The 23,075-nt window shown below is 41.6% G+C and overlaps 1 protein-coding gene across 1 annotated transcript in view; it reads right to left on the bottom strand.

The window, feature by feature from the left end:
- The window catches only part of LOC145411618 (cell adhesion molecule Dscam2-like), a 157,357-nt gene that overhangs the window by 121,081 nt on the left and 13,201 nt on the right, over positions 1-23,075 (bottom strand). The window contains exons 7-13 of the mRNA XM_080281625.1: positions 22,601-22,731; positions 18,166-18,344; positions 15,409-15,513; positions 11,928-12,048; positions 7,346-7,522; positions 5,467-5,608; positions 1,484-1,635 (exon numbers count right to left, since the gene is read on the bottom strand). Coding sequence (XP_080137751.1) covers positions 1,484-1,635; positions 5,467-5,608; positions 7,346-7,522; positions 11,928-12,048; positions 15,409-15,513; positions 18,166-18,344; positions 22,601-22,731 — 1,007 coding nt within the window. The remainder of the gene's footprint in view (positions 1-1,483; positions 1,636-5,466; positions 5,609-7,345; positions 7,523-11,927; positions 12,049-15,408; positions 15,514-18,165; positions 18,345-22,600; positions 22,732-23,075) is intronic.

Below are 23,075 nucleotides of genomic sequence, written 5' to 3'. Positions count from 1 at the left end.
CAGGGAACAGCCTAACATGACTGTGTCCACATCACACCACTGAAGAGGAACCCAAACCGTGCCACATCACCTGTTTATCTGGATGAGACGAGGAACAATGAATGTGGAACACTATGGTGACTATGAAATCACAGCGTCATCACGACAGAGAGAGAGAGAGAGAGAGAGAGAGAGAGTCTGAAGGGAGCTGGAGAGATAAGTAGAGTTGATGGGCCAAAAAGACTTTGGTTCATCCTTGTTTACCACTGTTTTTTGTGGTAAGGCCCCGCTTCCCCCGCCCCACACATAAGAGATTCGTACTTCATACAGAGATGATTAGCAGTCTTGTACAAGGTCAGCAACTGAACAGGACTAATGAATTTTTAAAACAAGTCATTGTCCAGCATGGATTTGAACTGTAGGTGATACGACAATGCATGCTTCAAAGTGTTGCATCCTTAAGCGTCAGAGAAAATGGTGGTTTCTTTTTTTCTTTTACTTTTTTTTTTTTTTTTCAAACCGGGACTGATTGGTAAGACTCTGATTACATCTTCAGTCATGACCCGGTCAGTATTGCATATCAGCTTAAGAAAGCCCTGCTAAAATCACACAACGTGTATACACCTACTGAAGAAAACAGATTCACTAACTCACGCACCTATCACTGTGAGAGTTGTTACCTCCGCCAAGGAGGTTATGTTTTTGCCGGCGTTGGTTTGTTTTTCTGTTTGTATGTTAGCAGGAATACTCAAAAGTTATGAACGGAATTTGCTGAAATTTTTTGGAGGGGTAGGGTGTGGCCCAATCCATTAGATTTTGGTGGTGATCCGGATCATCATCCGGATCCAGGTATTTTTTAAAGGACTTTCTGCCAATCCGGGATGGTAGCAGTTTCAACATTTTTGCTTCTAACTCGGCAAATAATGCCTTCCATGCTGGCACAAAAATTACAAGATAACATCTCCATAAGAACTAATACACTCTTCTCCTTGGCGGAGGTTTACAATCTCGGATTGCTCTTGTTTATGATTCTTTGCCTGTGGAACTACTATGTCTTTCACTTTAATCTTCAGCCTTCCATGCATCTTATCCCCCTTCCCCCTCCATGTTCTGTTTATCTGATGATATATGAACTATTTACGAGTATTCGTCCCATCATACTGATTACTTTCAGTCACAGTCACTTCCTGATATAAGTTGGCGGTGAAATATATTTCAGACGTTCTGTCAGATTCACAGTTTTGAATGGGTGAAGATGGTTGTGTTTTTGAGATACAGCTATGATATCGGGAAGCTAAACGAAGTGTAAATGTGTGTCTGGCCCATTTCCCTGGGCATGCTGCTGCCAGGTCTCCCTCTCTGGTCCTTCATCTTTCCTGGTTTTCTGGACCCAACCTCACCGTACCTTTAGGAAGGAAAATCTTCAGGTGATGGTAATGGCTATTTTGTTTTCCTACTGCTGCTCATTTGACAATATAGATGCTATAAAAATGTCTAAACTTACCGATGACAGCAATAGTGAAGACCTGTGAGTGTTGTCCATGTGCATTGGTGGCTAAGCAGCTGTATGGACCGGCGTCAGAGGCTGTGATCGCTCTGATCTCCAGAACTGTTTGCACCAACCCACTCGCCATACTGCTCTCATGTACAGACGTTCTGCCAAACAAGTGTAGCGCTCTTGTAATACTATGTTATATCATATCAGGTAAAAAAGAAAAAAAAATACAATGGTACTAAATGAAGGCTTTTATCTATATGAAGTTGTTTTTAAGTTCTTTTGCGCCAAAGGGGTCTCACCTTAGACGAATAGTAACTTGCTGTTATTAGCCAGAGACCAGAGACACCATATTATACAGACCAAGAGCTTGCCTGCTGCAGTCAGTGAATAAAACTGAGTGGCATAAACAGAACACATTTTATGGACAGGACGTGTGTGAGCAGGGTCGGATCCAGCACTCTGGAAAAGGGGGGGGGGCGTAATTCTTATCAGAAAAGGTCAATTAACTCAATTGAATAATCAAATTAAAATGCACTTTGCTTGTTTCAGTCATAGAAGTACAGTGATACAGGCAAGTGCCAGTGGAGTAAGATACAGTGATATATTGAATCTTATTGCATACCCTTTGGTAAATAACATTTTTTTTTTCAGTATATGGAATAATTTGTCTGCCAAAAATAGGGGGACGTATGCCCCCACGTCCAGCCTCCCCCCTCCCATATACAGGGTGGGTAACACCGTGGAGGGTAATGCCATATGTCTGATAACTACTTACACAGTTCACACTCGGGTAAGTGCCTCTTCTACGAGAAAGAACTTCGTCGTATAATATATCAAATTTTGCAAGACATTAAGAAATATTTATAGTAATAACTGCAGAAGTTATCCAGTGGAATGCGGGAGGGAGAACACAATTTGCATACTTCCAGCATGCGAAAGCTGTTAAGAGAGAGGTTGGTGGGACTGGAAATTCAACTAGCCTCTGTAAATATATTAAAAATGGGTTATATACTTATCTGTCTTTCTATTTCTCTGTCAGAAAATCTTACTGTCCAGCCAGAAGCACAGGGGCTGTGGCTAGGCAACTCAGTCCAGATATTAAGAGTAGCCAGGAGTTCGTTTATGAGTAGCATTGTGAGCACTAAACCACAAGCACTCTGATGTAGATCTTTATGAGTCACATCCGGTTGAAGCGGCTTAACCCACTAGATCACCAGGCTTTAATTTCGCTTTCTTGTTAGTACCCAGCCTAATAAATGATTCCTGACTGGTCACTCAGTGTACTGTAGGGTTACCTGAAGGTGGCACCACCAGAAGTGAGTGGATTGCGGACTCCTGTAACTAACGAAAAAGGTTTTATAAATGTTTGGAACCTGAATTTAGTGTCTGCATAAGATCCAGTAAAGTTAGACACACACACACACACACACACACACACACACACACACACGTGTATATATATATATATATATATATATATATATATATATATATATATATATATATATATATACAGTAAAAGAATTCAAGGAAAGAAAGTATGATGTGATGGCATCGAGCAAGACGAGATGGGAAGAGGGTGATGTGGTTGCCTGGAAAGCTTTATCATACAGTCCATTAGAGTCTGAAGGTACCCAGTAAGTCATTAGGATCAAGGGGACAAAGCCAGGCATGGGCTAAAAAGTGGGGATTACTTTGCTGTCGGAAGGTAATGACGGATTGCCACGAATATTTTGATTCAGGGATATATGAGTCAAGTGTATATCTGAAATGGTGATGTGGGTAGCTCTGATTATTCCATGACCTCCTCTACATGCCAGGTAAATGCAAGACATGGTTAGGTTTTGGAAGTAAATGGGTAGAGTAACAGATACTGAGGAACATCTTGCGGTTGATGCCTCACAGTTTTACGGAACCTGGGGAAACATCATGAAGTCACAGGGTTAAAACAAATTTGGTTGGCAGTGCACACCGAGTACTTGATGGACAGTCGTTTTTGTAATGGAAGCTTTAGAAAAATGTTACGGATGTGATTTGGTAAGTCTTAAGATCTTGGACAATATTCGTAACAATGTTCTTTTAAATGGGTTAAAGAGATTGTATTCTATTATTATGACGAAAAGTTCATTGACAGTACCCTGCTTTTGCTTCACACTTATGGGATTGCCGTCACTCTCCTCTTTGAAACACTATATCAAAAAGTATCATCTATTGGCAAAGATCTCACTTACCTTGGGAATATGAGCAAACAAGAGAAAATGGAAGTTTGGAGCGATGAAAATGATATTAAGTGTGCTCTCGTCCCCATCTGTACTTTAAGTTCACAATATACCTGTGTCAAGGTAAGATGGGTGGCTGATTGCATTCCCATGGCCGAGAGAGAGGCTTGTCTTTACCGTATAAGGACAATACATTCAAACATATGATGAAGCACGAGCAGTAGCATGTTTTATTCGACCCACTTGTGTGTGTGTGTGTGTGTGTGTGTGTGTGTGTGTGTGTGTGTGTGTGTGTGTGTGTGTGTGTGTGTGTGTGTGTGTGTGTGAACAAAATAGCTTATTTTAATCCGATTTTAGCCAAATGTATTGGTGGGTAGAGAGATAGCCATAGGTTAACCTGTTGTTTTTTAGAACAATAAGCTAAATATCAAGGTCATAGGACTGGGTCAAAAACTGACTCAGCAATTTAGCTTAAAGTTTTAATTCGACTTAGAGCAAGCTTGGTTGATGGGTTGATGGTCATAGGAGAATAAAGCAAATTTGACAAGTCATTCAAAAACCAGCGTCACAGGGTAAGTCAAAGCTGGGTCGTGCTTCTGCGCGTCAACAAAATACCTGAAACAGTTTTTGTCTGATTTAGACCATATTTGGTGGAATTGTGCAGGATCAACCAAGAGAACTATAAAGTAGTCAAAGGTCACAGCCACAATGGAAGGTCACCTTAATTAGCTTTTGGAGTTTTTATCGTCCACCTCAAACTTTGTAGATGGATTCATGCAGGGATAATGGGATTCCAGTTTGTGAACAGTCAAAGATCAGTGTCAATGAGAAGAGTCAAATATCAAGGTCACAGCACTAAACGAACTGAAACGGTTTTGAACTTATTTGAACCAAACTTGATGGAAGGGATAAGGGTCCGGTAAGAATGAATAATTCGATTCTGAGAGCAATCGGTCAAAAACGAAGTCGCAGGGGAAGGTCAAATGTTTGGTCTGGTTGTGTGTTGCACTGTCTGAGTATTCCTTGTTTTCTTTTTTTTTTTCTTTTTTTCTTTAATCCTGACAATTTTATTCAGTTTGGGATAGACTTTTCAAACTGGATATTAGATACAGCCTTATTCCACCCATTTACTATAAGAAGCCTCTTTACAGCTAAAAAACACTGTCTGAAAACTGAAAGAATACATCAATACATCGCGCCACCTGGATTGAAATGGTCATAGAGACTGTAGTGTCTACAATCCTTCTGGGTTTAAAAAAATAGTATTTATGAACAGCTTAACATACTGAGATATAGTTTAACCTTATTATGCTGCAAAACCACCTCAAGAGTTACTCGTTCACAGGAAAAAAAAATATTATCTCATTATGTTAAGCCGTTTAAACGCAATACACTTTTTAATCCAAGCAGAGCTTTCTGAACTCCCCTTATTGTACTTTGTTTACGGAGCGTTTGTCTGAGTCTTGGTGAGATGAGTGTGTAGTTGAGTGTCCATGTGAAAGTGAGAGGTTGGTCTTAATCCTCATAATTATTTTAGTTCAGCGACGATTTCTTACTGCTATCTTCAACCAGTGCTATTCCTCATTGGAGAGACATTGTGAGATGGAATAGTTAGATACAGCCTTGCTTTACCAGCTAACCAAAAGAGGTATCCTTAAGGCTATAACAAGTAGTCTGAAGATAGCAAGAATAAATCAACAAAATATATTATTCGAATGAGGTGGGTATAATGAATGTATTATATTTACAGACATTTTACTGAGCGTTTACCTGTGTCCTGGTGCGATGGGTGAGTGGTTCCGTTTCCATGTGAGAGTGAGAGGCTGGTCACCTGTCGCCTCACACGTCACCCTCACCGCCTCACCCACATGGCCTGTCACCCGCCCTCCAGCAGTCACCACACGCGCAGGAGCTGCAGAATTTGTGACACTTGAACATGGTCGGATCCGGCACTATGGAAAGGAGGATGGCACGATACCTAGCGGAATCAGCACAAGTTTGAAATAATGCTGGTTCATTGTCAAACTCATGAAAATGTATTGCCAAATCGCTCTTTGTTGAAATGATTCTGTGATAACAATTACGTAAGATATTAACCGCTCTGATAATAATGTAAGATATTAACCACATCTCTTTTCATAAATAATATTGTTCTTATGCTACAGGTAATCATTGGTCTGCCGAAAATAGGGTCTCTCACGCCCCCTTCTTTCCAAATCCGCGCCCGTGTGGAAGTATTGTAAATAGCACCCAGGAAGACGGCTGGGCATCTGAGAACGACCAATGAAATCTATGTCCAGAGTCGAACCTTTAATGATACCTTTCTTTTTCTTGCCAGTCTCCAGGAGAGTATATAATGGGTAAAATATTTAGAATTGGTGGGAGTTTGACTGGCATCTTCTCCTAGCTGTCACCTCTAATTAAGAATGGTAATTTTCTTCCAATAAAAAAATGGGGTTCTGTTATCTATTCGTAAATTTGACAGTAATTTTCCATGAGTCTTGGATGGCGCCTGAGAGGGTGCAACTTTATGCACAAGGTGGCTTGGGCGCAGTATAGTGGAGGCCCTTTCTTAAAAATGAATAAACTTATCTGATTGTAGCAGGGGGAAAAATCCGCGTAGGAGTTGTCGACTACTTTAAGGACTCCCTGATGGCAAACCTATTTTTATCCACATAACCCAGAAGAAGTCCTTTTCATGATATTCTTGCCCCCTCAGATACTGTTGAACTCTCCTTAGTTCTATATAATCGTCTCTGAAACAACTGCATTGTAAGAAAAAATACGTCATGGGAATAAAACGTTAGTGCAAAGTTGTAATAAGGAGAGAAATACATGTTGGAAGTATCCCCTGTATATCGGTATTAACACATCCATGGTAGCTTTGCGCGCGCGCGCGCGCGTGCACACGTGTGTGTGTGTGTGTGTGTGTGTGTGTGTGTGTGTGTGTGTGTGTGTGTGTGTGTGTGTGTGTGTGTGTGTGTGTGTGTGTGTGTGTGTGTGTGTGTGTGTGTGTGTGTGTGTCAGAGGTTAAAATCTGAGAGATAGAATAAAAGGAAATATGTCGTCTTCTTTTCGGCTAAACTCACCCCATTACACTGAAGAGAAATAGTGGTCTGGATAACGTTCACCACAAAATCTGTTTCATTTACTAATATCACTTCAGACTGGTAAACAATTTGTGTGTCTCACCCACTCAGTTTGTATCTCCCGCCCTTTTTTGTCTTGCTCCCAGGACTGTATTTTCTTTGGTATAGAAAACTTCGTATAGTGCTTCTCCCTTAACGATATACTATCCACATCACAGCATTTTATTCTCTTGTATAAATTTGACAACGTCTGTAACAGTAACATACACGACAATATTAAGACGCAATAAAAAAAATGAATCACAATGGAAGAGGCATTACGAAAGTTTCTCGAGCCAACGATCCATCAAGAGCGTTGCAGTATAGGGCTAGATTTCTTAGTCCAGATACTTAAAGCAAGAATGACCAGTTGCTGACCCATGAATGACATTATGTGTGCAATAAATCCCAACCACTCCTCGGATATAAGCGTGTAAGTAGACCGCCTGGTTTTTACATTCTTAACGCCCTAGACTACCAAGTGTCCCTTTGAATACACTGAAACTGAACAGCATGATTACCTTGGACGATGATTTGTACAGTGGCAGACAGCGTTTCTCCTACGCCATTAGCGGCCTTACACTGGTACCAGCCACCGGTGCTTGGGGTGACGTTATACAGCAGCAGAGACCCGTTGTTGGCTTGAGACACCTTTACTCCGTCCACCACAATCGGCCGCAAGTCTTGAGCTGTCTCACCTAAAATAACACTGTTGGTTAACACACTAGAAATTGTGCATAGGAATAAAAGTTGGCCTATATGCGTATGCTTCCCACTTCGGGAATGTCCGTCATAGTTCCCTGACATATCAAAGAAAAGCATGTATGAGTGGGGAATCATACTAAGCGTCTCCCCGACTTGGAATATGTGCCAGTGTAGGAATATGAATAGAAATGAAATGTTAGGGTTTTGCCTTTAGCTGTAAATGGTGAAACTGCAAGACTGGAATACCTTTCTCATGAGTCAATTGTTTCTATATGTAAGAGGGACACTTAAATACATATATAAAAGGTACATGAATTAGTCAAACAGAATGATGTTAAGGCCAGGGAAAGCTATGAGATTCGGTAATGGGGTGCACAACAGTTTGTTCACCTCAATGGGGGGGGGGGATTTTTCGTCCTTTGCAGCATATTTCGTGCAGCTCAGTGGGCGGATATGACGAAAATATAGCTGTACATCCTCTCCAAGGCACTTCCTCGCGACTAGCATCATATTTTTTGTATTAATCCCTTCTTAGGGTTCAGTACTGAAGGCGGAGAGATAACTTTATGGCCAAGTTAAAGTGCACACTGTATACTGTATCCATTTAAACTCGTATCTCGCCTTTTTATGTACTTTCAAGCTCTTAGTAAATGGAGAAAAACAACACAAAGTTCCACTGTTACCTATAAAGGCTATATGCCATTTTCCTCCAATTTACAGTACAGCCTGTTATGTGAAACATAAATTTCGATATTTTGGAAGATACTGCTGATTTGTAACAAGAATTCTTGAATAAATAGTGATTTTTTTTTTGTGTGTGTATTTTCTTTACACCTCACTCGCCAGGCAGCTCAGTTAGGTTCTTTCATCAACATTGACTGATTTGACCTCATAAAAACTAAGAATTACCAAATAACTATCTTATGTTTACACCATCAAACTTGGTCAATGTCCTGCACTTCACACTTGCATATATTGTATGTATATTCAAGAGAACAAAACGAAATACTCGACATATACGTTGCGAAGCTTCAAGAACCATTAGAAAAAGGGTGCGTTCAGCAACAGATCCAACTAACGAGGCCGACGGCACAGCTGCTGTGTGTATGCACATAAATACAGTATAGTATGTACATTTGCGGACAAGCGGAACACAGACGCTGCCTTAGCTAGGGTGCACAGGTACTGGATCATTCTGGCTGATGATTTACAGTATGTTGTGCGAGGGAGAGGGGATAGCCTCTGTCTCGCCTACCCAACCTAATACCATACCCAACCCTCCCGACTGTAATGCGTCAGTCAGCAATTATTCATATCTTGTGTGCACGGGCTATACAGTGACATTGTTTCATAGATTCATAACTGCACTCTATGTTTGCATGTATGTATCCATGTGTGTAATATGTACCGGTAAATGTACTTATATACAGTATTCCTCATCCAAATTTGGATCAAAATTGGCATATGTATATGCAGTGTGTGGATCCGGGAAGAAATGAGTCGACTTTGCAGCAGTTCAGTCAACGGTCAGGGTTACGTGTCATATCATAGTTCAAAAGGCGGGGATATTTCATGTCAGCCTGATCTAATTTCAATCAGACATGGCAGATACATTGTATGTGGAGATGGAATGAAGTGATTTAGATTTGGTACACAATGGTCAAAATAAGAGTCCTGGATCAAGGCCAAAGTTGGGGCACGCCGTCACTGATCTTTCGGGGCACTTTTTATCTAGTTTGTATCCTGTGTTGATGGTGGTGGCAAATGATTCAACTGCGCATGTTGGGAGTGGTAAATTAATACATCCTTTTTAATGCGCACATACTGCCAAATTCAGGGATACCAAGTAACTACCGTTTGTTCACAGTCAAACTTCGTCCATGATCTTCTCATGCATTATAAACCTAGAGCAAAAAGGATTACGAGTTGAGAAGAGAGAAAAAGTGAGCAGATGGAGAGAACACTTTAATGAACTGTTGAACATAGAGAATAAAAGTAATGCGAGTATTTTTTTTTTTTAATGCTAGTAAGAAGGAACCAAAGGCTAGGAGCCCGCAAACAGTTCCTTCCAAGAAAAAAACAAAAACAATACAAAAGTGAGCCAAATTCAAGATCTGTTCATTTCGAAATGCCTGGACACACTGCGTTTGAAATACTGGATATCACAGGAAGTAGGAAATACAGACAGAGGGAGACAGTTCCAGAGTTGACCTGTTGCGTAAATGAAGGACTGGAGGTAACGGTTAACTCTTGCATTAGAAAGTTGGACAGAAAAGGGATGAGAGTTTGTTGCTAGACGGGTGCTATGCGCCCATTGTAGAGGTGGAGGGATGCAAGCAGACAGTTCAGAGCAGTGACCGTGGAAGTAACGACAGAAAAGAGATAAAGATTCAACAGTGCGGCGAAGAGACAGAGGTTGAAGGGAGCCAGTAAGAGGGGTGCTGATGAGACGAAATGCCTTTGACTCCATCCAATTTAGAAGAGCCGTATGTGGGGAGCCATCCCGCACATGAGAGTTGTACTCAACTCAGGGGCGAATAATACCCGTGTATAAAGTCAACAACTGTGCAGGGGTATAGATACTGATTTTACAAGAGATGTAATATTATGATCTTTCCAGGTGGCTAGGGAATGACTGGGAGAAGAAGGGAGGTGAGAAGACAGGAAGAAAAAAGTAGGATGGAGTTGTGGAAGCAATGAAGAAAGTCAAAATTGGGAAAGCCCCATGAATTGATGGAGTGTGTGGTGAAATACTGAAGCATGGGGAGGAGATAGTAGTAGAATGGATGTGGAAGATGTACAGATTGGCCTGGGAAGAAGGTGGAGTCCCAGAGGATTGGACGTCAGGTATAATTATTCCCTTGTACAAAGGGAAAGGGGAAAAAGAAGTGTGTGGTAATAATAGGGGCATTTGTCTTCTTAGTGTAATGGGAAAAGTATACGGTAGGATACTTATTGACAGAGTTAGGGAAATAACAGAGGAATTAGTTGGAGAAGAACAGGGAGGCTTTGGGAAGGGAAGAGGATGTGTAGATCAGATATTTATTCTTAGATCCTTAGGGGAAAAGTTTCTGGAGAGGGGAAAGAAGTTGTATGCGGCCTTCATGGATTTGGAGAAAGCATAAGACAGAGTGGATAGACAAGGATTGTGGAAAGTATTAAGAATATATGGAGTAGATGGGAAGTTGCTGAATGCTGTGAAGAGTATGTATGAGGGTGCTAAGGCTGCAGTGCGTGTGGATGGCGAACTGAGTGAGTTTCTTTTTGAAGGCTGGGTTGAAACAGGGATGTGTCATGTCTCCATGGTTGTTCAATCTGTACAGTATATGGATGGGGTTATACAAGAGATACAAGGTAGGGCAGTGGATGCTGGAGTGGCCCTAGTGAGAGAGGCCAGTGTGTGGAAACTCCCTGTACTGTTGTTTGCAGATGATATTGTGTTGTTAAATGAAGACGAAGGAGAGCTGCAAGGCTTGGTGGATGAGTTTGGGAGAGTGTATATGAAACAGAATCTAAAGGTGAATGTAGGGAAGAATAAAGTTATGGTCTTCGAGAGAGGTGAAGTCAGTGAATGTACAGTGAGGCTGGATGATGAGGAAATGGAAAATGCGAGTGGGTTTAATTGCTTGGGTAGTGTGATGAGAAAGGATGGAAGTTTGGAGGGTGAAGTGCTTGAAAGGGTACAACAAGGAAGAAAGGTTGCTGGTTCCTTGAAGGCAGTGATAAGAAACAGGGAAGTGAGCATGGAAGTGAAAAAGTTACTACATGACAGTATTGTGATACCAACTCTAACGTATGGAAGTTAAGCTTGGACCTTGTTAGAGGGACACAAGTCAAGAGTGAGAGGAGTGGAAATGAGTTACATGAGAGGAGTATGTGGAGTCACATAGAGAGACAGACTGACAAAGGAGGAAGTGAAGGAGCTTTGTGATGTGGATGTGGATGTGATAGGAAGCGTTAAGAGAAACACACTGAGGTGATTTGGCCATGTGGAGAGGATGGAGAGAGAGAGACTGACGAGGAGAGTGTATGTGAGTGAGGTGGAGGAGGAAAGAGAGAGTGGAAGGCCAAGGATGAGATGGAGGGATGGAGTGGAGAGGTATATGGGAGAGAGGGATGTGAATTGGGAGCAGGTCATTGAAAAGGAGGGAGACAGGGTGACGTAGAGGCGACTTGTTTGTGGCCGCCTCGTATAAGGGATTAAGGCGTCTGGCAATAGATGGCTAGATAGACAGAAAAAAGAACGAAACAGCGAGGAGGTCTAAAGTGGTCATGCATCTGATTACAGTACACTATGTGCCGTTGAGTTCTGTGGTTTGGGTGTGATACTCCCCCCCCCCTCTCTCTCTCTCTCACACACACACACACACACACACACACTAACCCAGGGTACCTCACCTTCAGCTTTCATCCACGAGAGAACTGGTTTGGGGTAGCCTCGAGCACTGCAGTCCAGCACCACATTGGAGCCCACCACAGCCGTCCCACCGGCAGGCTTCACCACCCACTTTGGCGACACCTAACAAACAACATATCACGTATAAGATTTGTATCCCCAGTTTGGAAAAGTAGTTGGCTGGGGAAACACAAAATTTTCCTCTGAATCTGCTATATCTGGCGAGGAAATGACTCTCTGAGAGTGAGTATAATTCACCCATTTCAACAGTTCATTACACTGGGATATCGCATGCTTTGGGGAATAACTGTACTTCTCTACATAACAGAAACACCATCTAAAATTAAGTTTCTATACTCTGAAAAATGAAATAACATACAAAGTCAAGACTGAGTCTCATCAGTCTCCTTAGTAACTCAGAATTTCGTTTGCAGAAAAAATAAAAGACACGGGAAAGTTTTGTGTATTCTTTTCCTTGCCCTGCCATAAACACACACACACACACACACACACACACACACACACACACACACACACACAATAGCTCACGATAATTATCTTCCCATTACTATGACTCGGTTTCGCACAATGAACAAAGGAAATAAGACACTGTGCATGTTCTTTCTGCAAAACCAAAATCTGAGTTGAGAGAGGAAATGGTAGTATGTACAGCGCAGGTAAACAAAGGAAATAGGTAGTGGAACAGTGGGTAGTATTATATATTTCACCACCAACAACCTTATTCGCATATTTGTAATGGACTTGTGACGTGAGAGACGTAGTGGTGTTTGTTGGCTATCCTTATAACCTGTAATGATTTCAGTGTTACGGAAGAGCAGTGTCATTTACAAAGAGGATCTTCCTTAATACTCCACGTACAGGCGTGGACAAAAGTTCTTTCATATTCTGCCTCCTGAAATTCACAAATCTCTGTTGTGTAATATATCTCAGCAGGGATAATATTGGTGTGTTTCTCTGTCCCTGAATGATTTTGTTTGATATGCTGTGGCAGGGAGGAAAGTGACGGACATGGCTGAGTATGAAGTAGATGCCGTGGAACAGCAAGTGACCTTTTAACCATTGTTGTATAGTTCCAGCTTGAAAATGTGCTGCCTGATTTTCAATTTGTTAAAATTTATTTGATTCGCTTGAAATGTAATCAACACTCTCAGGTTAACTTCTCTCTCTCCTGGCATCTTGCTACAAACCTTCCCTGTGCCTTTACTTCCTTCTGTTTCCCTCTTCTTTTCCGTTTTGATTGCTCTATTGTTTCTTCCTCTGGCAGTGGTAAAATTTTAGGTTAAACCTTTGCCTTTCACTCTACTCTGAACGATTCATCTTTCTTTCCTATTATTTCTTCACGCCTGTAATTGTAATGCTTCCAGACGATGTACTTTCTGCCTTTATGCCCTAAGTACTAAAGAGGCGAACAGTCCTGGTTAGGTAATTGATGTTGTTCTCAAGAATTCTGCTATCGTGCTGATGCTCTGTCTAGGTAAACTGATCTTTGTCTCTGTATTTGCATCTTCTGTACAAGTTCGAAAGTTTGCTCTCATTCAGCTCGTGCCGAAGACGGGTGACCGTTTCCACTCCTCTTATTTTTTTCTCTTTTATTTCTAAAGTCTAATAAAAAAAAAAAATCTACTTCATATTTCGACTCTCAGCTTTTTCTTTGACTGCTAGCATGAGTCCCATTAGCAACCCTTCACTGGCGATCTTCTCACATTCTTTCATTTCTTGGTTATCCTCTTTAGGGTCTTTGGTGAAATCTTTGCAATTGCCACTGACGTCTAGATGGTTCTGAAAAGAGTCTAGGAATAATTTCATATATCCAACTGTGGTTCTGTCCTTCCATCTGTGACTTTTCTAACATCGTTTCCGGTCAGGGTTGTAAACGACCGTTGTTTTTCATCTAGGGATATCAACAGCGGTGCTTCTTAGGGCTCTGTCTTGTCATTAACTCCCTTATATTCATCAGTGATCTAGGCTGCATTTCTAGCCACATCCACACATACGTTGATGACTCCACCCTTCACTTATTCACTTATTCCAGCAGTTACTCTAGTTCACAAGTCACGAGATGAGGCTATGACAAGCCTGGTTCCTGACTTGTATATCATTTCAGCTTCGGGTGAAAAGAAACATTGATAATAATTATGCATTAGGCAGTCACTGGTAGTTGGAGATGCTCAACATTCACTTACTTCATGTAGTACAATTTTAAGAGGACGTTGCACTGAGTGACAAGCCAAATGGTTTCTTGTAATCCTTAGCAACCATTTATAACGTTGGGTGGTAACCTGACAACTAAATGACTCGTAGTGGTTTAGTATGTTAAGGCGCTCAAACCAGATGGGGCTTACAAAAATTACTTTCAAATGTTGGTTGAGGTTTATTGTCCACATGATGCCGTTCACGGAAAGAAGAAGCTGGTCACCCTTACTTCACATGTCGGGACAGAGTAGCCTGGCCCTGAGCCTCTGCGCTGCAGATGGGATAAAGTTGGACTGAATGATGAATGGATGGATAAAAAACTTGATACCACCATCTTTCAACCTGCTAAAACTCTCCACAGTACAAATAGCCCTCACTGTTTACCAGTTCATACCCAGTCCTACATCATCTCATTTTCCTTTGAACTGCTTTCTCTCACGGCTTATTATGGAAAAATCATATTAATTCTTTTGCAAACGCTGCTTCGAAAAGGCTGGGTATGCTAAACATTAAACAGGCTCCGTACTTTCTTTACCCACCCTCAAGTTATTGACTTCTACTGGGCCTTGTTCGTCCATTTGTGAAGTGCAGCCCTCATGCAAGGGGGATTCGTCACATAAAGCTCTTGTGAACGGGATAGAAACAAATACTTTTCTTCTCGTCGACTCCCCACCTATTACTGCCCCCCTGGAACCTCTCTCTCTTCGATGCACTGTGGCACTTCTTTTTTTCCACTATAGGCATTTCAGTAATCACTGCTATTTTAAAGTGTTTCCTTGTTTCCCTTCCCTATTTCGCTGGGTGCGCAACATCGTAACAAAACATCCTCATCCCTTTCTTTCCAGCCCTTTAATGCAAGAATTTACTAATATTCTCAGTCCTTTATGGGTTCCACCGGGCAGCTCTGGAATTGCATTTCACACCTTGTATTTCTCTTTGCCTATGACCTTTAATCTTCTAAACGCCATGTGTTCAAGGTTCTCGAAATTAAGGAATTTGGATCTTGATTTTCTTTTTAATCCCTTTCTTGTAGGAAAAATAGTATTTTGCAGACGCACAGCATTTTGTTCTTTTATATTTTTGCAATAAAAATTTCATTAAAGGTAAAAACCCGTGATATATGATTATCGTTGCAACATAATATGGAAACATAATCGCACACCTTGATGTCTAGTCTGATATCAGTAAATTACTTTAGTAATCAGTCTTTGCGCTGTAGTATGCTTTGTATGGTCACTACGTCTATGTAATGTACCGACAGTGACTCACCTTTACTTTGACAGAGACGGTGTAGTTAGCAGTGGCAGCTGCATTAGCGGCCTCACAAGTGTACGAGCCAGAATGATTTTCTTGTAGTTTAGTAAACAACAGCACCTGAAAAATTAGTGTTATTAGTTTCGCTTAGAATTCAGTTAGAGATATCTGTTCGTCTGTTTTGGTTTCATTTTAACCCCTTCACCTCGGGAATATTCTGTATTTCATTCTGACCAACGACATACGAGAAGGTGTGGTAGGCGGAGAAGAATGTGGATAGATGTATGTACTGGATTCATTTGAGAGTGAGGTATAGTGGGTGATGAGGCTAGGGAACTGACAGAGGAGCGGGCTGGCTGAAAGAATATAGCACGGAGGAGTGTATGACAAGGGTTTGGCACCCCTATCTTCTCGCTGAAGTGGCAGCCGTCTGACTGACTCTACCTGACAGTTGGCATGAAGTGCGTAAATATGAATGTTTATGCCTGCGAGGTGAAGGCAGGGTTTTCTGAGCTTGATTTGTGAGTGAATGGGAGTTTGGTCTATTTAACTGGTCAGATTCTTCGTAGGTTTCTCATTCAACTTGAATAATTGTCCATTATCAGATATCGTAGCACTTAGTGAAATGAGGAAATTAGATGAAGAGCAGAAAGCGTTACACCGTGGACATGTGTAATACTGGAGAGGCAAATCTGTGGGTAGTAAGAAAGAGCATGGAGTAAGATTCATAGTTAACAAGCATTTTGAGAGGAAAACTGTTGTATGTTTTAGCATAAATGAAAGACTAGCTACTCTCACGATTTAAAAAAATGACATACAAATTAACGGTAGTTCAAGTGAAAGCGCCAATAAATAGTTATAGCAATGAGGATGTTGTCAAGTTCTGCGAAGATGTACAGTAAGCTGTTGTCAATGGAAAAGCTCACTATACTGTGAACAAGGGTGACTTCATTGCTGAAGTTGGAAAAATGGCGGCAGGAGAGACTTCAGATGGGAATCATGGTGAAAGTTCAAGAAATGAAAAAGGTCAAGTTCTGGTAGAATTTGCAAAAACTCGGTCACTGAATATCATGAATACTTTCTTTGTGAAGAGAACATTTAGAAAATGGACTTGGAATTCTCCAGATGGCTTAAAAAATGAGATTAGTTTCACACTTACAAACCGACGTGATATCGTGAAAGACTTAACAGTCGTCGATAAAGTAAATGTCGGCAGCGATCACAGAAAGGCTAAATGTGAGCCGAAAAGTATTTTAAGAAAGGAAAGAAATAACCCCCTACTAACAATGCTTCCTAACTTGATTGACTTGCGTAACAGAGAAACAGAATTTAGTATCAGCATCTTCAAGTATTCAGTACTCAACAATGAGAGAGGGCAGTGTTTGGGAACTCCCTGTACTGTTGTCTGCAGATGATCCTGTGTTGTTAAATGAAGATGCAGGGGAGCTGCAAGGCTTGGTGGATGAGTCTGGGAGAGTGTGTATGAAACGGAATCTAAAGGTGAATGTGGGGATGAGTAAAGTTATGGTCTTCGAGAGGGATGAGGTCAGTGAATGTATTGTGAGGTTGGATGAGGAGGAAATGGAAAATGTGAGTGCGTTTAATTGATTGGGTAGTGTGATGAGTAAGGACGGAAGTTTGGAGGGTGAAGTGCTTGAAAGGGTACAACAAGGAAGAAAGGTTGCTGGTTTCCTGAAAGCAGTGATAAGAAACAGGGAAGTGTGCATGGAAGTGAAAAAGTTACTACATGACACTATTGTGATACCAACTCTAACGTATGAAAGTGAAGCTTGGACGTTGTTGGAGAGACAGACGTCAAGAGTGAGAGGAGTGGAAACGAGTTATTTGAGAGGAGCATGTGGAGTCACATTGAGAGACAGACAGACAAAGGAGGAAGTGAAGGAGCTTTGTGGTGTGGATGTGGTACGAAGCATTAGGAGAAACACCCTGAGGTGGGTTTTCCATATGGAGTGGATGGAGAGTGAGAAACTGACGAGAAGAGTGTATGTGAGTGAGGTGGAGGGGGGGAGAGGGAGGGGGAGGCCAAAGATGAGATGAAGGGATGGAGTGGAGAGGTATACGAGAGAGGGGGGTGTGAGCTGGAAGGAGGGCAGTGAAATGGTGGGGGACAGGGCGACAGGGAGGCTATTTGTTTGTCATCACCCCTTACGGGATTAAGGAGTCTGGCAATAGATACAGAGATAGAGTCAATCAGTATCTATGTCTGCTAAAAGGCATGTAGAGACTGGAGGGTGACACTGATTATGGAAGTGTATGGAAGTGAAGTGGAGGGGGAGAAGAGAAAGGGAAATTTAAGAACGAGACTGAAAGAGGGACAGGAAAGTTAAATGAATGAGTATGGTGTAAGCTGGAGGTAGGACAGTCTGATGGCGGAGAACTGGGTGATATGTGGGCGATTTTTTTGTCGCTACCCCTTCCAAGCCTGTGCGACTAATATCATATTGCATTATTACTCTATAGTTACAACTCAACAATCAAGATAGAGGGATGGCAATATTTGGCCACGTTAAAGTAAAACTAGCATAATCTTTACAGCTCATTTAGAAGAAATGATCAATTTACTGACTATTCTGAAATGCATACATCACATCATGTTTTGAGTGATTATGAAAATGCATCATGAAGCATACATGTCCATTTCTTGATATGTTTCTCTACCCTCATGTATCTTACTGATATGAAAGTGGAAAGAAAAGATGGCACTGTCTCAGTTTGATATAGCAGGCAAACATTTATCTGTGTAGTTCTAACCGTGGAATACTCGTGGATGGGTTTGATGTCAATGTACGGGTGGTGCTGGAGTGGGCTGCCGTCCTTAAGCCAGTTGATGGTGATAGGGGGGTCGCCAGAGTTAACCATGCACGTCAGCAGCGTCCTGTCCCCTTCGTGAAGGTTGGCTCGCACAATGACTGGGTCAATCAGTGGCGGTTCTGGGTGGTACAAAATAATTTACATTATTATCCAATAAATCGGATGACCTTTTAATCTTATTGCTCTCTACGGACTATTTTCATGAACTCAGAAGAGACTTTAGGAACTGTAGGGAATAGGATGCCTTGCAAACAGAACGAAGCACTCGGTGGTCTTTCTGTGTGGGACAAAGTAATTTTTGCTGGACCCTTCCCATCCCCGCCCTATGAGCAGATCTGTATCTAGGTCACTCAGATTAACCATGAGAGGTCATTCGATTTAACTTGCTCCAGCAAAGCAGTCTACACTGCTATACTGCAATATTAGATCTGTCATGTGAACATCCTGTTTAGAGATTCGAGATAATATATAAAATGCATAAAAATAAATTGCATACGTCACAAAAAATGTACATGTCTAAAATGACAAGTAAACAAACACAAACGACTACGAATAATTTTCAGTTTGTATACCTGTGGCATCCCACCGCAGGCCATGCATCTCTCTCTCTCTCTCTCTCTCTCTCTCTCTCTCTCTCTCTCAGTGTGGTTTTACAGATGAGAGAGGAAGCATTAACTGTTCCTCATTTTCCCTCTCTCCTTCCCATAATCCCGCCAAAATTATGACGTACAGCTACATGAAATAAATATTTCTATGTAATTTAGTCTTGCCTCTTGCAGGACCCGACAAATACAGAGATCATTTTTAGTTCTCAGTACTAATGCAAAGGTAGGTGAGGGTACCAAACATGCTATGATTAATGCACTCATGGATTCAGTTTTGATTAAGATCACTATTACACTTCCATCCACAAAGCGTTGGACACGACTGTGGTTACAATTCCAAAAGTTTGCACTCGATTACGAATACTAATCACTTTATTGCAGAAAGCAACACATTATCACCTTACCTAGCTGAAGTTCATTCAATGAATTGTGAAAACAAATATTAGGCACGAGAAGTAAAAGTTAACACAAGCTATCAGTCCATCAATGCAGCACGGGGCCTCTTCTGATGGTAGATTCATGCAATCTCCAGGCAACTTCTCCTACTATTACAAAATATGACGGCACGATCACTCATATGAGTCATGTCAATTTTGATATATTATAACCTTTATTAGTGGTAGGTGGGGACGCTCACCATTCACTCACTCGATGTAGTCCTGCTCTTGGATGTCTGCCCATTCCTTTCCTCCATCCTTCTTTCCTTCCATCCTCTTCTGTCTTTCTTTCATTCATTCTTTCCTCATCCTTCTGCCTACGGGTGACTTTACACCCCCTCTTCTGTCTTTCCTTCTTTCATTCTTTCCTCTTCCTTCTGCCTGTGGGTGACTTTACACTGAGTGACAAGCCAAATGGTTTCTTGTGCACCAGGAAACCATTTACTATGCTGGGTGGTAACCATTTAACCAGATTTTGGCGGCTGGTGGTTTTGTGGGCAATTACGGCGCTCCAATCGGATTGAGCCGGGGAAGGTTTATATCCAATGGATGGTTGTGGTTTTTTGCTCAAGTAATGCCACTCAGGGATGGGTAAGGCTGGTCACTCTCATCTGAAATGTTAGGACCAGGTTGCTTAGCCTCGGGCTCCTACTCTCCTCATGGGGCAACGTAGGATTGGATGATGATGAATGAATGATAACATTTATTGATATATCGTTTCAATAGAATTGCGTTTATTATTATTCATTTGGTGGGGTAGTTAACTACATTTCACATTGCTGGCCACACTGTTCATCCAAATACTTTTTAATACAGGCCTTTAGATCTCCAGGTAAAAGTGGTAGCCTACAAAAAGAGCTACGAAATTACCACTTACGGTTATACATTTATCTGCACTCTGTGTTGTTGGTATTGTCATAATATTCATAATGTTTATACACATTACACTCAGATAACCTTGACATACAGTATGCTACTACACTGACGAGCAGTTGACCACAGTATACAAGTCATGTGAGTTCTCAGATCGAATACTGTCACCACTGTGGAGTTGGTGTGGAGCGGCTGCACTGAGGCAGTTGGACAAAATTCAAAATAAAGTCATTAGATTAATCAATAATCCTGCCATTACGCAGGACCTTCCTCCATTACCAGTACGTAGATATGTTGCTTCTTTAGCATTAATTTACCGATATTTTTACCGTAAGTGCTCTGACGAACTGGCTTCAATTGTGCCCCCCCGTCACATTTTCTCCCGAAATACTCGGACAGCTGGGAGTGCCCATGAACTTACACTCTCTCATCCGCAGTGCAGAACCTCTGCTTATCCAAATTCATTTATCCCCAGAACTACTACTCTCTGGAATTCACTTCCTGGGAGTTGCTTCCCACAAACATTTAATCCAGTTTTATTTAAATCCAGTTGTTATAAATATTTTATGAATGGAGGATGCCTTTAGGCACATGGACTTTTTTTTTTTCATTTCCTTTGTTCTTCCTTCCTCCATTCATTATTTAAAAAAAAAGAATATACATATATAGAATTTTGTTAGCAAGGATACTTCCACTTCAAGCCCTGGAAATAAGCCCAAACCAGTGACACGTACGTGACACACTTTGGCCAGTTGACTGCATTCGTGACTCGGTTGTCAAGCGTTGCCAAATATATACACGCACTACAACTGGTTCATCTTAACAAATGTGAGGAAAAAAAATAACATGAAAAAACTTGAGGTCTTTATATCTTTAACGTTTCGGAGTACCCATAGCCCATCCTCACAGTCTCGCTGAGGATGGGATCTCTGCGCCTTGATTCTATCTACTGTATATATCTATCTATAGCCCGACGCCCTAATCCCGCAAAGGGTGGCAGCAGACAAAACGCCTCCAAGTCGCTCTGTCACCCACCATTTGACTGCCCTCCAATTCACTCCCCCCTCCCTCATATACCTCTCAATTCCATCCCTCCATCTCATCCTCGGTCTCCCCCTCCCTCTCCCTTCCTCCACTTCACCTACATACACCCTCTTAGTCAGTCTTCATTCTCCATTCTCTCCACATGTTCGCAATATTTACTTTCATAAATAGCTAAATTGTCAGAAACTGAGATTAAAGCTGAATTTCTTGATTATCTTTAAAGTAGTGCCTAGTCCGCGAGGTCCAAGCAAATTCACACTAACGACTGTAAAAAAAAAAAAATGTATTTTTAAATCCACAGTATCTCGTTGACATACGGCAGGGCCCAACCGGCAGTGCAACTGGACATGATCAGTACTCGTCCCCAGTCCTCCCTTCGTGTGATAGCGTGTGACCAGCGAAACACTTGGATTATGCATGTTTTTGTGTACTTTTAATGTAATCCTTATTGTTAAATTACATTCATAGTCCTAGTATAAACCTATCGCCTCTCCACGCGAATTTACTGTTTCCCGAGGAGTAAATAAACTTGAGCTTCACACCTGGTAAGTAATCAGAATGAAAACAGGGGTTTCGACTACATTTGCACTGGAATCGATTACGATCACGATTACTTTGGCTTTAAAGAAATGGAATCGATTACGAATAGGATTCCTAAATGAAGAATGGAATCGATTCCAGTGACTACTATTCCTTGTTACCACTAAATAATATATGAGGGACACCCACCATCCATTCACTGGATGTAGTACTGCCTTCAGGCAACTCTACAGTGAGTGACAAGCCAAATAATTTCACATAACCCAGGAAACCATTTACTATTCTGTGTGATCATATAACCAAATCACGTTTGGTTGTCTAGTGTGTTAAGCAGCCACAACTGAATGAGGTCCTTAAGGATTTACTTTGAGCGCGCATAATGCCACTGAGAAGACTAGCAAGGCTGGTCGTCCTAGCCTTATATATTGGGAATAAGAAGCCAAATCCCGGAGCACTACGCTCCTCAAAGGCGGACTTGGGGGTCCAAATCTGCCGTCTAACTTAGCCTGGGTGGAGATGCAAAATTTCGTTTTCCAGAAAAACTCTTAACAAAGCCTTGACTTCGTTCTTCAGAAAATTACAGTAATTTCGTGAGTAAGTGAGTGAGTCAGTAAGTGAGTAAGTGAATGCGTGAGTAAGCAACACACGATGAGGGTGTTATCACTGATGTGTAATGAATGGAGGGTTGCCCGATGGCGGAGGACGAAGCTAAGTGGAAGCGATTTGTTCGTGGCTACCCCTTCCTGGCTTAAGGTGTTTGGCTAAAGACAGATACTGTACAGAGGCAGATAGTTCTCGTCTTCAAAAATTACTGTCTGAAGTGGTTACTGTGAAATAAGAAAAGCTCAGTAAATCATCAAGGTAAACGAGACTCACTTAAGACACGTAGATAGGTGTGAGAGACAGCTGTTTGTCCCTGCCTGCCAGTCACCAGGCAGGAGTAGCGACCGTCGTCCTTGTGGGAAGCGTTCCTTATCTGCAGCGTCCCGTTAGTCATTACCTCCTGCCTGGAAAACAATACAAGCTCAACACTCTTCAGTTTGAGGATATTGTATTCTACATTGCTTTTTCTGTCAACAGAATATTTTATTCAGCTCTGAGGTGAATTTTTTTGCTAAAGCAATTTTAAGCCTAAAGCAATCTCCTTCACTGCTGGAATGCCCTCCAAAGCAGTGTTCAAATGGATCCAATAGTAGGCAAAATATTAATGAAAGCTCGTCATTGAACTGAATGCTTAATTCTTTAGTCTCAGGACGCACTTTTCATATACAGTAGGCTTACTACTGCTACCATTGCTACCTCCAAACATCCTCCTCAGCTCAAGAAAGATCTCTCTTGGCCTCTCCAGTTC

Source organism: Coenobita brevimanus, chromosome 90, assembly GCF_032717465.1.
Source record: "Coenobita brevimanus isolate Jiangsu-jjx chromosome 90, ASM3271746v2, whole genome shotgun sequence".
Classification (NCBI taxonomy): domain Eukaryota; kingdom Metazoa; phylum Arthropoda; class Malacostraca; order Decapoda; family Coenobitidae; genus Coenobita; species Coenobita brevimanus.
The sequence above is the reverse complement of the archived record's forward strand: the minus strand, read 5'-3'. Positions and strand labels throughout refer to the sequence as shown.